Source organism: Felis catus, chromosome B3 (assembly GCF_018350175.1).
Source record: "Felis catus isolate Fca126 chromosome B3, F.catus_Fca126_mat1.0, whole genome shotgun sequence".
Classification (NCBI taxonomy): domain Eukaryota; kingdom Metazoa; phylum Chordata; class Mammalia; order Carnivora; family Felidae; genus Felis; species Felis catus.
The window spans coordinates 68,995,494-69,012,397 of record NC_058373.1 but is presented as its reverse complement, the minus strand read 5'-3'; the positions used below and the strand labels follow the sequence as shown (position 1 = coordinate 69,012,397).

Below are 16,904 nucleotides of genomic sequence, written 5' to 3'. Positions count from 1 at the left end.
CACTACCCAAAGATAACCATATTTAATGATACTTAGTTCATAACTTCCAGGCTTTATGTATATAGATTGAGAGCATGCATACTCTAGATAAACATTTTTGAGGTCAGATTTCCCACTTAACAATTTATCTTCAGCATTTTCTTTTTTTATTGATTGTTAACAGGTACACTGCATTTCATCATAAGATGAATAGCAATTGGTGTAAAATTAATGACCTGTTAAGAAATATTTAAATTGTTTCCATTTTTTTGTTCTTATAAAGAAATAAATATAGTTTGTTGGAATTTCCTTATAACTAATTTTTGTTCACATCTCTGATCTTTTTTTTTTTTTAAGGATAAACTCCTAGAAGCAACATGACTAGATCAAAAGGTTTGCACATTTTAATGGCTTTCAATAGGAATTGCCAAATCACCCTCCAGAAGGCTTACAACAATTTGCATTTTAACCAAATTTATTCAAGAGTGTGTATTACTTTGCCATCTCCATTACAGTAATGAGAGTTAACACATTTTCAAATATTTTCCAATTTAATGGGTAAAAAATGTCACATCCCTGTTGCTTTAATTTGCATTTAATTGGTGAGGTTGAATTTTGTTTTTCCACACATAAGAACCATTTTCATTTCAGTATTTTATAAATTTCCCATTCATGTTCTTTCTCCCTTTTTCTGTTGGGTAATTTTCTTTTTAAAAATTAATCAGGAGGTGCCTGGGTGGCTTAGTCCGGTAAGCCGCTGACTTTGGCTCAGATCATGATCTCACGGTTTGTGAGTTTGAGCCCAGTGTCAGGCTCTGTGCTGACAGCTCAGATCCTGGAGCCTGCTTCAGATTCTGTATCTCCCTCTCTCTCTGCCCCTCCTGTGCTCACACTCTATCACTGTCCCTCAAAACTGAATAAACATTAAAAAACTTAATCAGTATTTTGCACATCCCTAGACTATTAACTCTTTGTAACATGTTCTCTAAATATATTTCCCAGGTTTTAGTGAGCTTTTAACTTTACCTACAAAAAAAAATTTTTTTTTGACATGTAGGTTTTAACAGGTAGTTAAACACTCATCTTTTCCTTTAGTTTTGTCTCAGGGAGTCTTAACTGTTTTAAACCATGGACAACTCTGACAGTCTGTTAAAACCCACCTGATTATTGCTTAAATTAGTATTTTGAATATGTAACATAAAATATAGAAAATTACATACAGAAACCATTATTGAAATTTAGTTATCAAAAACTCTAAAAAAGAAATCTGTGATACAGTAACATGTACTTGTTTATTAACCTATTGGACAAAAAGATCTAGTGGCAGTCTCATATCCACTGTGATCTTGAAGTAGTGATGAAGTAAATGTTATTTCAAGGTATGATGCTCATTGTGACACAGTATGAGAAAACGTGCTATTTCTGTTGTTGCTGGCAAAGTCAGCATTAGTATGTGCTCGGCAGCATTAACAATTCAAAGAAATGCTATCAGAGATTAATGAAAAGTTGGTAAGGATGTGGCCATTCATTTCCTGGTCAGATTCCAGGATGTCTCAATTCTTTCCAAAGACCCACGACCCCAAGGCAGTGAATATTGGGAGGGACTGAAACAATAACTAGGGGTGATGTTCTCCACTTTGCTCGCCTCAGGCGGCGTAACCTGAACACCAGGCAAAGATACTTTCTCCTTCTGTTTAGAATTTCTACATTAAAAAACGTCACCATCTCTTTTATTAAACCACGGAAAAACCGTGTTTAATGTTGGTAGGAAGACACTTATTTAAAGCTTCCACTGCAAACAGTTTTTTCGGAAGTTGGTGGAAGTGTTGCCTGTAATAAAATAATATCCATAAAATAGGTTAGGAAAGTAATTTTTGTGGTTGTTCCCCAATGTTAAATTATGGTAGTTACATCAACATAGATTGATAGGTTGTTTATGAAATAAGAACAAGATCTGAAGATCTAGTTTCAGAGTCAGAAAATTGAATTCTTTGCTGAAAGATCTTGCCGTGGGTGGAATACTTGGGAAGCAGTGGCCCACCAGCCAGCAGGTCAGAAAACCAAAAGAGGAGTGGGGGGCACCTAGGTGGCTCAGTCAGTTTAGTGTCTGACTTTGGCTCAGGTCATGATCTCACTGTTCTGAGTTCGAGCCCCACATTGGGCTCTGTGCATACAGGTCAGACCCTGGAGCCTGCTTCAGATTCTGGATCTCCCTCTCTCTCTGCCCCTCCTCTGCTTACACTCTCTCTCTCAAAAATAAATAAACATTAAAAAAAAAAGTGGAGTGAGCTGAACTTTCTGCTGCACAGGGCACACCCTTTAATGATGCCTTTTCTACCTAACTACTAGTTGCCTGTTTATCTTTTAAGTTTACTCATTTTGAGAGAGAGGCAAGGAGGGGCAGAAGGGGAGAGGCAGGAGAGGAGAGAGAGAGGGAGGGAGAGAGAGGGAGGGAGAGAGACAGAGACTCCCAAGCCCAAGCAAGTTCCATACTGTCAATGCAAAGCCCAATGTGGGGCTCAAACTCAGGAACCATGAGACCATAACCTGAGCAAAAATCAAGAGTTGGTAGCCTAACCAACTGAGCTACTCAGGTACCCCAATGATGCCCTTTTTAAAGTCAAAGGCTTCTGACTGTGCCTGGCTAATATGCCAATGACCACTGGACTAATCTTAGTTTTCCCTATTTTTGTACTTGGTTACATCCCCCAAGTATATGTTTTTTTCTTATCTCTGATCCTATATAGATACAAGGCTGAAAACCTTTACTTTCTCCTCAAAGGTTACAGAAGGATGAGATAATCATATCATTGTTTTAAAATTCTAATTCTTATACACCCAATTTTCCACGTAATTTTGCATTGCTATCCCCTGAAATTGATCTGAATCCTCCTTTGTCCATACTCAATTTGGAATTATTTAGAGAGCTCTATTGGTCGGTTCCTTCTAGAAATGAACATTCTGTGAGGGGTGGTAGGTGGGACAGCTGAATTTGATAGGAATTAGTGTCTTTTCTTTCATTTCATTCCTAGACCAACATCATCCGTATTACCTGGAAACTTGCTAAAAGTAAAAATTACTGGGCCTCACACTAGAGCTACTGAATTAGAAGCCCCAGATCACCAGTCTGTTTTATTAAGCCTTTCTGGTGATTCTGATATCCGCTCAAGAATCATTTAGTCTAACACATTAGGGAAGAATTTCTCAAGTTCCATCTGAAACCAGTCTGAAATGATTGCCCAGGGGAGTACTGAGAGGGCTCAAGGAGGAAGTGATAGCAGGCCCTGGGGACAGCAGAAGAGAAGGTAAGGAGGTAGCAGGTGAGGTGGGAGCCAGCATGGCCCTTCCAGGAGCCAGGATAGGATCAGTAGCTGTGTTAGATAGACAGTGCAGGTCTAGCTGGGTTAAGCAGATGTCTCAGAAAACATACATAAACTCTACTCAGTGGGTCACTGGCAGAAGGCAAAAGAACCTTCCAACACTGAAACTAATGATTCCACTTACAGAATGTTTACCATATGACAGTATCTCACTAAGCAATCTAAAAAATTATCTCCTGGGGTCCTCCCTAGAGGGGAGGGAGGGACATACAAACATCCTCATTTTGCAGCTGAAGAAAGGGAGACACAGAAAGGCAATTGCCTAAGGCCACACAGCGAGAGAAGGGGGAGCCGGAAAAGGAGCCATGCATCACATTGTTCTTCCTGCCCATTATTCACAAATAGGAGTCAGCATCTGCCCAATGAATTGGGAAATGTTTGCACAGGTTGCCAGTCCAAAAGCAGCCTGACAACATTTGGAAAGCCTTTAAGAGTAATCCAGGCTCACTGCGCTTCCCTCAGTACGGTATGAATTACCTCCTCCCATCAATTCAAAGGGCCTTCTCAGTTTGCCTCCAGCAAAGCGATGATAAACTTTGCCTAGTCTTTACAAGGCCAGCATCATTCAAGTGAATCTTTTAAAAGCCAAGATATGTGGTTCACTTTTAAATCAATATAAATATCTAGGTTCTACCAAATAGGTTAGGAAAGTAATTGGACCAAGTTGTACCATTAATATCAAATGGTGGTAATTATACCTGACAACAGTTTATGGATAGACTGTTTATTAAATATAGAGAAGATGCAAAGATCTGGTTTCAGAGACAGAAAGCAAATTTCTTCACTGAAAGATCGTCTGTTTTGAACACTTAGGGAGCTGTGGCCAAGCTGCCTGCAGGATGTACATGGGAACAGGGGGACAAATGCCAACTATGTTCTGCAAGGTGTCCCGCCCCTATCTGCCAGTTACTCACCGGGATTTTGAGTCTTTTCAAAGCAGTCTTCCCATATGGGCAAGGCTGACTGCAAGGTGGGGGTACTGTACAAAAATGAAGACAATCCCTCACAGAAGGGACCTCACTTGCCCAGTCCTGTTTTCCTCACTTCTAGGGGCTGGGAGGCTTTGTGAGGGTCTTGGTCACAGGGTAAGGGGCTTCGGGCACTTAGCTGAGGAAGCCTGTGCACCTGCTCTCGTAAGTCAGGAAACGTCGACCAGGCTCTCTTGATCTCTAATACAAAGGAGTGACTTCTGCAATGGACAGACATTCTTCTAATGGTGGATCCTCGCTGGTGTGGAAGCTGGGTCGTGACAGGGATCTGGTCTTTGACTCAGTGACAGGGCACCGGTAGGAGCAAGCAAGGGAGGAGAGGAAGCCCCGCCCCGTGTGCACTTCTGGATGGGTTATTTTCCCATCTAAGATGATTGGCAGATACTCCTCGCTGCCATTAGCATCAGACCAGGCCTGTCCCCTGGCACTGTGCTGGGTCACTGACTGGCCCACACCTCTCATGGGCGCCCCAGGCACATAAAGGTTTCATGCGCCCTGTTCTGTAAGGTTCAAGTTCACCCCACTGGCATGGAGGCTCAGGAAGAGTTTCTCACCTGCTCCTGGGGGGGTGAGCGGAACTCCCTGGTTTTCCGGGCAGTCAGGGCTGCAGACATGTTCAAGGCCTGCATGAGCTCGTTGTAGCGGAACTTCTGATTTGCCTGGAGCTTAGAGACATAAATGTCGCCAAATGCCACAATGGCCTCCACTCGATGCTGCAGCTCACAGTCACAGAGATAGCTGAGGAGCTCACACATCTGCAACCAAAGCGTATAGTTATGCTCATTTAACAACACTTCATAGACATTGGTGAAGCAGCTAGCATCCCCATTTTATAGAGGCTAACACTAAGACTTAGGCGCTCTAAGTGACTTGCCCAATGTCACACAGTGACCACAGAGCCGTTACTTGGATCCAAGTCAGTTTGAACCCAGCCACCAGCCCTTTATCCTAAGGACAGGAGAACAACAGGAAAACAAGCTCACCAAAGACAGAATGAACCTGCCTGTGGAGAGTGAGAACGGCATTCCTAAGAGAATTCTTCCCTGGTTCTAAGCTCCCCATGGAAACCAGCACTCAACTGCACGGGAAAGCTCTGGCTCCTTCCTGACATCTTCTGGCTCCAGATGATGGGAACCAGAGGCTTCTGTTCCCCTCTCTTTCTTTCTTGTTTGTTTGTTGGCACTGCTTTGTCTGCCACCAGTTCTTTCGGACTGTTACTAGTCCTGATCTTATCACTACTTGCACTTTCACTAATAAGAAAAACAGCAGCCAGAAGCTATTGAGCTCTAATCACCCGACTCTGTGTTAGGCACTTGCCAGACCTGCTCCTTCAAACCTCAGTGTGTTCCCGATACTTTCATTCAGGTGTAAGTTCTATGAACCCATCTCCACGTAACCCCTTGCATGACTAATAGACACTCTCCAGTCTGTCTGGGCAGAGACAATAATGCCCCTGGTGTGCTCTTACCTAGCAGGCTAGTCTCTGGCATATCTGCAGGTGACCTAGGACCCAGAGCACATGCCCGTCACACTTGTGATTACAGTTATCACATCTGATTAGAAGCTGTATGTGCCAATGAAATAGGAAAACTAACTTCAAAGACTAAGGAACATCTGCAAAAGGCAAGTTGTTTTTAAAAAAACAATACTCAAAGTTGGGTGTGAGTTAGACAACTACAAAAAATTGGGGGAAAATCATTAAAATCTACAAGTGTTCTGCACTCAGGCTGCTTTCCAATTACCTCTAAATCCACAGTCTATCTTCAAGATACCCCCAAAACTGGCCACCAGGCACATCACACTGTATGCGACAGGTGTCATTTATGCAAAAGAAAGGACTCTACATGCCAGGCAGGGACTCACATGGAAGAAAAAGCCTCAGCTCCACATCCGAAGAGCACATTTATGTTTTCATAAAAATGTTTAAGGTATCTGTGTAAAATTTGTTACATATCTCCTCTACATACAACATTTTGATGAACTGACACCTACCAATCCCACCACGTTAGGTAAGAGAGCTTCATTTGGAGATTATTCTAACACGGTTTATGATAAAATATATTTCATACCGTATTTTAAAGATAAAAGTGAATATTACGTTTTATTCAATTATCATCCACATTTTACATTATTGTGAAGCCAAGGCTTTGGGAGGCTACTGACTTGGCAAGCCTGTAGAGCTGCTACGTGGTCCAGGGATGCCCGAGCCAGGCTGACTTTGTGGAACAGACTGTACTGCTCTGTCCACTTTCATTTCTCTTTTCTCAGTGCCCAGAAGACAACAGTTACCATCTTCAGCGTATCGCTGCTGCCAGCTTCCCTCTGGTTAAGACTATGTCTTAGGAAACGTTGCGGCTTCCTAGGTGATGCCAAGGGGGCAGCTCGAAGCAAGCATGCCTCTTGTCCTCAGCTCAGAAGGCAGTTTGTTCGCATGCCAGGACAGCACGTCTACACAGGCTTGGTGATCAGTACATGGCAACAAATGAGCCCAAGGGATGAGCATGGCCACCGTATGAACCAGTGTGGTCTTTTCCACAGCCAAAGGCTCTTCCTCCTCCTTTCCCGACAGGGGCTCACAGAGCAGCCATTTAGTCCCAAAGGGTAAGAGGTAAGATGAGGGCCAATCCATCACTAGTTTCGTAAAAACAATTCTAAGGCATGTGCCTTATTGATAAGGGTTAGCACTTTTCTCTTGACCTCGGGAGTACATTTCATGCCAGAGAAGATCATGAGCAGTGAATGCTCTCTATCCGTATTTCCACTACACTCCAGGTTTAGGCCAGCACCCTCAGTCCCAGCCTTAGCTCCAGGCTGCACTGTCACCCTCCCCCCGCACTTTGCAAAGGCAGGATCTTTGCTGCCCTGAGTTACCTGCAGCTTGACGGACTCTGGCAGTCGGGTCTGCAACAAGCCTTTGACTGGAGCCTCCTTGCCGGCCTTTTCTCCGGCCTCCACTGCCTTCTCCTCCACCTGGGTCACTTCCTCCTTCTCTGCTCTGTTCTCCGTCTCCCCACTGTGCTCCCCAAACACAGAGGGATCGATCAGGAGAAGGATCTGCCTGACGTCATCGTCATCAAACACCCCCATGACCAGCAGGGTCCCGATGAGTTTCAGCACAGGCACAAACTGGAACTCTACAGACCCACCGACAGGGTCCCGGATGTGAGCCCCGCTGTGCTGCACTGCCTCCGTCAGCATGCTCAGTGCCTTTGTCTTAAGAATCTCCAAGGGGATCTCAGGGCTCTGCTTCTGGTGCTCCTCACTGGTCACGACAAAGCAAGGGGTGGAGAACCTGAACCCTGGCTTGAGGCACGTTCTCAGGCCCACCCCAGGCAGCCCGTGTCTCTTGGACTCATCTGGATACAGGCGGATTTTTCTGGTGGTGCTGGTGATGGGGATGATGTACTCATTCTTCATCATTAGCTTCCTCTCCTTAGCATTGGCCAGATGGATGCTGATGAGCAGGTCATAGAAACCAGAACGAAGGAGGCCAGGGAGGTACTTGTTGTCAATGGCGTAGAACAGCTGGGAGAGATCCACGTGGCCGCATAGGGCGTAGGCCACGCGGCTGTTTCCCAGGGCGCACACTGCACTGTAGAGTCGCAGCGTGTGGTAATGGAACTGCATCAGGTCCTCCTGCTCACAGAGCTCCAGGACATCCACACACCTGCAGATAGGACAAGCCATCAACCACTCCACGGTTGGAAAAGAATACGCCAGCGCTCAGCAGAGTTCTTCTCTTTGAATCCCCAGGGATTGCACCCAACTCAATGAGGGCAGAGGGCATAGAAGGATGAAGGAGCCTCTGCCCCCTGCTCCCGTACAGGTTATCATTCCTCTCTCAGTTCTGGTCCTTATCCCAGTTCCTGATAATCCTCCCTAACTCAACGAGTCTCAAAAGTCTTAAAGACTTAAAGACACAGATTCCCAAATATGAAAGTGCTCCTTATTAAGGAAAACCCTCCCAAATGGAAAACTGAAAAACATTCAGGTGTGTGACACAGGTGACTTGGTCCTCTTATTTGTGGGTAGAAGGGGATCCTCTGCTCCCCAGTACAAGAGCCTCAGGCACAGCTGAAGGGGACACCTGGGTGGCTCAGTTAGTTAAGCGTCTGACTTTGGCTCAGGTCATGATCTCACGGTTCATAAGTTTGAGCCCCTCGCTGGGCTCTGTGCTGACAGTTCAGAGCCTGGAGCCTGGTTTGGATTCTGTGTCTCCATCTCTCTCTGTCCCACACCCGCTTGTGCTCTGTCTCTGTCTTTCAAGAATGAATAAACATGAAAAAAAATCAGAAAAAAAATGTAGCCAAAGCCCTCTGTCAATCCACCGCCCACATCATCTGTATCATCTCCAAATCTACCGTCATCCACAGGGCCTTCCCTCCCCTGAAAACAAACACACCTGCACTCTTGTCCCGAGAGAAAACACTTTCCAATTTGAGTTCAGTTGGCATCATCAATTCACTTTCTCCTTCCTGACTTTAGAAGCCCATTTACAAGGCTGTCTTGCTCCCTCATTTTTTTGGGGGGGGCTCAGAGCACAGCCTCTGATCCTTGCTTAGATTTTCTGTTTTGTCTTGCTCCTCACCACGGATCTGAGGATCCTTTGCAATTGGTGTACTTGGCTGGACTCCTATTTGTTTCCTGCTCCTTCCCTATACCAGCCTGTCTTGCCGCTGTCCATGACCCAGCAGAATACCTAAATGGGAGCTGTGCAGCTATCAAATCCTGCCACCGGCTCCCCCATTACTGTATGTTTTTAGTCCAACAGATCAAGGGGTGATAATAGGCTAGTGATAAAATTTCTTTCTTTCTACATATAGAAACTATGCTAGTGTAGATTCACCTACACAATTCCATTTATTTCTCCCTGCAGTCCTCTGGGCGGTCATGTATTTTATGTATCATGAGGAAACACAGGTAAGTTACAGGAGTCATTTACCCACGGCCACAAGGCCAGAAAGTGATAGTGCTGGGATTAAACCCAGGCCATAATCCAGGAGTACTTCTTACCAAGAGGAGCCCAGGAGCCCATTCCTGGTTCTCTAGGCAAACTAGGCATGCCTCATTTTCTCCCTTCTTGTCATTAATGACATAGATATCAGGGTCACGTTACACCTTTTAATTAAAGGAATAGAAACACTCCTGACTTCGGACACTCAGAGAGAAGGCCCTGTGGCAGGCATATCGTAGTGGATATTTTGCTGTTTCTAAGTGAATAATGTAAATGAGGAAGGAAAAGATACACTGAGGTTTTTGGGAAGAGAGCAGGGCCCCTGGCCAAGGGGGATGCTGCTCCTCCCCTTCTCCTGCCTGCCTCCCAGGCTTGCCCCCTCCTCTGTGGGTCCCTCCACTACCTGTTCTCCTCAGGGATGTAGAGCGCCATCATCTGCAGGGGCTCCAGGCACTGTACCACCCAGCCATGGCGCTCGCTCACCCGCTCTGTCTCCACCTTCAGGAAGCTGCTGGGCATGCGGCTCCAGAGCACGGGCTGGATGGTTTGGACGTCCAGCCGAGGTGGACACTGCGGAACTGGGTTCTTCTCTTCACTCTTAAATATGGCCGCCGACAAGGGCATCGCATTCTGGGGCAAGGCAGAAAAGGCATTCAAAGGGAAAGACAGGTGCACTATAGAGATGCTCAGTTGCTGGATAATGCAACATGGCCCATGATAACCAATATGGTGAGTATGAACTAAAGAGAGACAAATCAATCCGGAGACCTTTAAGGCTTTGCCAGCCTTAATTAAAACCTTGCATGATGGGTTATATTAACATTAAGTAACTCTTTCAGCACCCAGTACAGGGCCTGGGTGAGAAGGGATTCCCGTGTTTTCTGAGGCTTAGAAAATTTTCCCCTAATGGTCAATGCTGCCTTCTTTTATCATAGCCATTGGATGAGGAGACTGACCAATACCTTCAGCTTCCCAAGTTCAAACTGAAACAATGAAGTGCTCGTGGGCTGCAGGAAGACTGCTGGAAACACTTTGGTATTGGGCTCCACCTGGAAACCAAAACAAAGGGAGGTTTGCTCAGAATTATAACATCACAGATGGCTAAGTCATTGGGTGCATTCATCAACACCCTCATTCTAACCCTAGATGAAACAGGACAACTCCCTGGAGGGTCATTCTCTATTCCTCAGAAATCCTGAGACCTGGTGCTTCTGGGAGTGCAGTCACTGCTCTCCACCTTATTCCTGCCGCACCTCCCCCCCCCCCCCCCCCCCCCCCCGCGACTTGGGGCTGAACAATCCCACAGTCTTTCATTTTCTCTCGCTGATAACAGTAGCCAAAATCTTCCTCCAGTACTCAGGACAGTCACACGTGGGGAGCTATTAACATACCACCAAGGGTAATGCCTGCTTTTATTCACAGAACGATGTGATTCCTGGCTCGTCATAGAGCAGGGAAACACCTGGCATGCAGGTGGCACCATCACTTGTCACTCCTGCCCTCAGGAAGTCATCACTGAGGGTGGTGCAAGGACTTCAGTGTTATTTCTGAAGGCAAAAAGGACTTTGGGGAGGCAAGCCCAAAGGGCGTCATAGGACAGGGCTTTTCAACCTTGACACTACTGACCCTTTTGGCTGGGTGGGTAACTCTTTGTTGTAGGGCTGTCCTGTGTGTTGTAGGACAGATAGCAGCATCCCTGGCCTCCACCCAGAAGATGTCAGTACTACTCTCCACCCCCAGCACAGTCATGACAACTAAAAAAGTCTCTGTTGATTGCCAGATGTCCCATGAGGGAAAAACACCCCCAGATGAGAACTGCTGTTTTACAGGCAAGGGCTTCCCTGAGATAACATAAAGAGGCTGCTTCCAGAACCTATCTCCTTTTCTTAGTGCCTTTTTCTTGGTGCCTCTGGACTTCTCTGTAACCCCCTTCTCACTCTTTATGACTCTAGAGCTCACCTTAAATAGTGTAGGATTCACTGTCTTCCAGCTGCCACTTGGATGAAGTGTGTGAATTTATTTATGACAGTAGGGGCTCCACTTATCATCTGCCCATGTTGATGAGCTTTTTAAAAAATGTTTATTTGTTGAGAGAGAGAGAGAGAGAGAGAGAGAGAGAGAGAGAGAGAGAGAAAGAAAGAGAGAATCCCAAGCAGGCTCTACTCTCAGCATGGATCAATCTCACAACTGTGAGATCATGACCTGAGTAGAAATCAAGAGTAGGATGGTCAACCGACTGAGCCACCCAGACACCCCTGATATAGGACTATTGATGAGACTTGGAGACCATGGAAACAGAAAGGTGACTTTAATTCTATCACCTAAAGTCCTTTGCCTTTAAGTAAATTCAGACATTAGGAAATTCTTGCAACTCTCTTGCAGTTAGGGAATGTTGAGTATCCTGGACACTCTAAGGTGGCCCCCAGGGAGCCACTCTCTCCTACAATCCCCTCCCCAGAACTTGTATCTTGTTTCTAACAAATAGAATATAGCAAAAGGGTGTAGAGATTGCTACTCCCTTGATTTGGTTACGTTTTGTAAGACTGTGTTTCGGTAGACTGGAGAGAAGGTTCTCCACCTGGCGTTGGAGAAAGAAGCTACCATGGTGTAACAGAGCCTGTGAAAGTCTACATGACAGGAGATTTCAGGGGGGTTCATGGGACTGGGAGTGCCCCTGGATGCAGCCATCAAGAAAGGGACCCTGAAACCTACAAACACAAGCACCTAAATTCTGCCAACAAGGATAGGACATGCCTTGTCGGCATTGAAGAGGTCACATGAAAAGGAATATGGACACCTCTGGGAAGGAAGGGGAGGGAAGGAGAAAAGAAAGCAAAGAAGAACGGACCTCAGAACCTTGACCTATAACCACAATGGATCCTGATGACAACCTGAATGAGCTTAGAGTGGATTCCTCCCACAGTCTCCAGACAGAGGCAGCTCAGCCCAGCTCATGCCTTAACTTTGGCCTTGTGAGAACCTGAGCAGAGAACCCAAACTTACAGAACTGGGAAATACTAAATGTATGTGGTTTTAAGCTATTAATTCTGTGGTCACTTGTTAAGAAGCAATTAAAAAAACTGAAACAGTGGCTTCGCAGCCAAGTTGGTCGGTTTGATAACAAATACTTAGCAAGCACTTACTAGGTGCCAGGTCCTATGTCAAGCACGGGGACAGCAACAGGCATGACAGATGGCCTCTGTCCTCTAGGAGGTGACATTCTGGATGGGGAGCTTCCATTTTTTTTTTTTTTAATTTATTTTTGAGACAGAGACAGAGCATGAGCAGGGGAGGGGCAGAGAGAGAAGACACAGAATCCGAAGCGGGCTCCAGGCTCTGAGCTGTCAGCACAGAGCCCGACGTGGGGCTCAAACCCACAGACCGTGAGATCATGACCTGAGCCGAAGTTGGACGCTTAACCGACTGAGCCACCCAGGCGCCCCAAGGGGAGCTTCCATTTTAATGTTAGGAGCAGCGAGCCCAGATTTGAGGCTGCTGTGGAGTGCCATGGACCTTTTTTCTATTTAAGGTAACTTTTATCTCTGGCTGATCTCTTTTATCCTTGCAATAATGGACATTTTATTTCTGATCACGTGTGAAGGTCAGGGCATAGGAACTGGCCTGAATTGAAAGCTCACCCCTCTCGTAAATCTGAGTCTTGTAGCTGACTCTGTTCTCAGAGCAGTGTGGCTGGGGTGGCAATAACCGAGTATCTCTTGAACATACATTTTATTTCTCATTTCTCCCATGATTACGTAAATTAAGTGCGGCAGAAAGAGATTTTCAAACTGCACAGCAGTATTTAACGGGGAGGTCTAGAAACATGGTCTGAGAGAATCCTCCTCTCATTATTTTGGTCACTGGTCCTTTCTGAATAGAAAGCCAGTATATAAATATTGCTGCCCTGTTCCTCTTGAGATAATTGAAAAATGAAAATGGCTACGGCTGCAGAATAATAATCATCCCACTGCCGGGAGACCAGATGCATGGCTGGACACGTTGGTGTCTCGCCTGGAATGAAAAAGGGGTTGGCCGGGTGTGAGACACCTGAGGGCTCCTGTGCTGAGCCCTGGCACCGTCCCACGCACGACAACATGCCTCTGGGCGGGAAACAGGACTGGGGCCACTGAGCAGGGAAATCAGGATTCGTACGCACGGAGTGGAGGAAGGCATCTCAGGAGGTGGGTCGGTGCCAGCACGCAGCTGGGAGAAGACAACGGACCAGCCCAACATGACCCAGGAACTACTGGGCAAGTCAGGATACCAACAGCCACGGCGTCCTGTTGTCTGTTGTGACATTTCCTCCTGCATTATGGGCTCTTCCCAGAGGCAGGCAAGTCACTGCTGCTGCGAAGGCCATGGGCTGTTTATTTATTTATTTAGGGACCGCCGAAGCCCGGCTAGCCTTCAGAGTTATTAGATGCTTTAGAGCTCTCTGCAGCTCAGGGAGGACCCTTCAGTCAAACTCATTTCAAAAGTTAATGGGAAAAAGCTAATGGATTCTGAAGGACGGCAGTAATGTATATAAGCATTTTCTCAGGGGGCTGGGGGGTGGGGAGTGGAATCATGAGAAAGTACTGGAAGAATAATATGTTACTTTCTGCCTCAAAGCCTGGTTTTTGCAAAGGCCTCTTGCTGGAAAGACAGGTCCCTCCAGCTGCCCAGCCAGGCTGTCGAGAGATGTCAGTGGTTCTTACTTTTTCCCAGGAGGACAGGGAGGCACACAGACTGGCATGCATTGCAGGAGATGCAGAAGGGGAGGTGGCTGATCCCACCAAACCCAGAAAGGGTTTGGTCCATCCGTTCTTGGTCACCAAACAATTCAGACTTGGGGCTACTCCGTCTCTCCCCGCCAGATGCCATCTCTTCAAGTACAAGGCAGACAAATGGCTGCCAAGAGGCTTTCCAGCCTGGAGGCTATAACATGGGGCTGACTGTGGAATCGGGGGTTTTATCCATTTACACAGTAGTGGGATGCTTTTCATCTGCTGTAGTTAGCTAAGGGTCCTTAAACACTGTGCATGTCACTGTTCTGGTCAGAAACCTTCAAAAGCTCCTCAATTCCTATCAATACCTCCTGGTTTTTCCAAATGAATTTCTCACCAATAACCACCGAGGCCCATACTATGGTGGCCACTGTTCCTCAAGCGTACCTTATGCTTCCCTATCTCCATAAGGATATCTCCTGTGCCATTCTTTAAATCAAGGTTTCTCTGAAACGAATATTTCTCTGACCACTCTCAATGGAGGGAAGCTCTTCCTTCTCTGAACTCAGAGGACACTCTCTGTCCACGCGTCTCTATTCTACCTTGGAGTATCAAATAGGTTTAACAGAGAAATTTAACGCCTGAAGTTAGCCTTTTCTAGATACGCTTTGTACAACTCCAGACTTCTAGAAAACTACTATGTATGTTAAAGTAAAACAAAACAAAACAAAACAAGCCAAAATGTTTTTGGTTATGTAATATGAGAAATGCCTGGTTAGACAGGTTTCTTTCTGAAGTATTTTTTCAAGTTGTCCTGCACAAATGTTCATTGCCAATGTCAGAAGCAGGATATGATATGTGGCATTTCCCAAGCTTACCTGGCCATCAAGGATGAAGATCCTGCTTGAGAGAGATAGGGCTTCTTGTTAATGACAGGTAAATCTACTTGTGTGTAACTGAGGGTTTTCCCCATAGTTCTATCAGAGCTTATAGTCAATGAAGCAGAGAAACACATTACTCATTTAAATGCAGTTTTAAAAGATCCTGTAAGGAATTCATAAGGAATGAGAATAGCCTTTTTGCAAAAGGAATACACCTTGGCAAACGAGTCTGTTTTTAGGAGTCTGTATTTTGAGCACAGAAGTCTCCTAAAGCAAGGAGCATCTCTGCTCCCCTTTCAGATTTTGCATCTTATAGAGCACAGGTAACATAAAAGTTGCACAAGAAATGTTCATGGAATAGATGAATACCCTTTTAGAGACCATTACCAAAGAAAATCCTTCTTAGCTTCTAGAAAGATGACCAGGATATCTGATCAACCAATAAAGAACAATACTTTCCCCTATTTTCCCCTCTGTAGAAAACCAAGCCATTTTGTTCTTGTTTCTTTCCCTCGATGGCTTGTGAACCACGTGGGCTCCTCAACCCCATCTGCTGTGGTGGGGATGCTGATGGAGAAGCACGAGGAGCAGAGCCACAAGCATGCAGGCTGGGGATGCTGCTGTCTTGGCCACAGAGCCACCCTTACCTGATAGCAGGTACCCAGCTCTCTCCCATTGGCTGAGAAAGACAACATGCCCATCGCCAGATCTACGAGGCAGCCGATCTCCAGGTCCACGTTGCTCCGGCTTGATCTTTGTGAAGTGGCCACAATATCCCCGCCCCAGACCATGTAGCAGTTGCTGCGTTTCACGCTGGAAACCAGAGAGAGAGGAAAAAGCACAGAATCTGGACTGGGGCAGTGTGCAATCAAGGCTCAGGAACGAAATGCCCCAGCAACCTTCCAAAGAAGCTTTCTAGTCAGCACCCAGCAATTTTTTTTTTTTTCTTAAACACATTCATCCAGTTTCATCCTAATTTTCTCAGACATGACCACTCAATTTAAGGATGTGGCAATCTATCAGAATACTTTGGTCCAGAGAGCACGGTGTTTTGGTAACTGTCTCCCGGCTCAACGTCAATTCACCTTTCTGAAATGGATCATGGGGATGGTAGTATTCCCAACTCAGAGATGAGAGATGGGGGCACAGGGAAGGTGACCACCACGGAAAGATTTATACAGGGATTTGGTATAAGAGGCACAAACAAAACTCTGCAGTGTCAGTGAAAAAGGCTGTAACACACTTGAAAACTCAGGCCCGCATTCCTTAGGATGGCAGACCCAGGCTTGCTTGCAAACTAGGTCACAAGTGGTCTGATGCCCAACTACGTCCTTGACCTACACAACCTGGCCCTACCCTGGAGTTCTGCTCCCTGAACTCTTCACCAACTACCAGCTTGGGGGCCTTTCTTAGCTGGCTGTCTACCTACCCCTACAGTGTAGACTCCATCATAGGCATTTATATTCAAAAGCCAATAGTAATAACCAAAGAAAGGCACTAAGGCTCCAAAGCCTGATTCCTTAATTAAGAGATTTCAAATCCTGGGTAGGCTTTGGAGAAATTAGTGGCAGAGGTGATTCTCAGAGCCCGTCAACGTGGCTGTGGGCAAGAGACAGATGATTTGGTCTCCTTCTAAGAAGCCCAGCCCTGATGTACATTGCCTGAGGAATCAGTTGTTTGAAGTACCATAAAGTGCTTTTTCTCAGGCTAAACAAGAGCATGACTCTCTACCTGTTGCTTTAATGCAGTCCCTTTAAACACCTAAGGTCAACCTGATTTGACCCTGGAAAGTTAAAGCTTTGATTAGAATTCCCCAAGGTTCTTTCCAGCTCTAGAAGTATATAATTTCCTCCCCCGAGACCAGAAATCCCCTTTGTCAACATACGCTCACCTCCTCTCCTACTCCCTCTCCTTTGGGGGACCAGTGGGGCCAGTTTCTCAGTGTGAATGACCCTCAGGCAGAGTCAGTGCAAACTGCCCCTTCCAAAGAGTGACAGCCACGGCGAGATTTCCAT

The 16,904-nt window shown here is 46.0% G+C and overlaps 1 protein-coding gene across 1 annotated transcript in view; it reads right to left on the bottom strand.

Moving 5' to 3' along the window:
• The window catches only part of RYR3 (ryanodine receptor 3), a 455,720-nt gene that overhangs the window by 170,915 nt on the left and 267,901 nt on the right, over positions 1–16,904 (bottom strand). The window contains exons 33-37 of the mRNA XM_045059588.1: positions 15,537–15,702; positions 10,265–10,351; positions 9,706–9,932; positions 7,220–8,015; positions 4,903–5,103 (exon numbers count right to left, since the gene is read on the bottom strand). Coding sequence (XP_044915523.1) covers positions 4,903–5,103; positions 7,220–8,015; positions 9,706–9,932; positions 10,265–10,351; positions 15,537–15,702 — 1,477 coding nt within the window. The remainder of the gene's footprint in view (positions 1–4,902; positions 5,104–7,219; positions 8,016–9,705; positions 9,933–10,264; positions 10,352–15,536; positions 15,703–16,904) is intronic.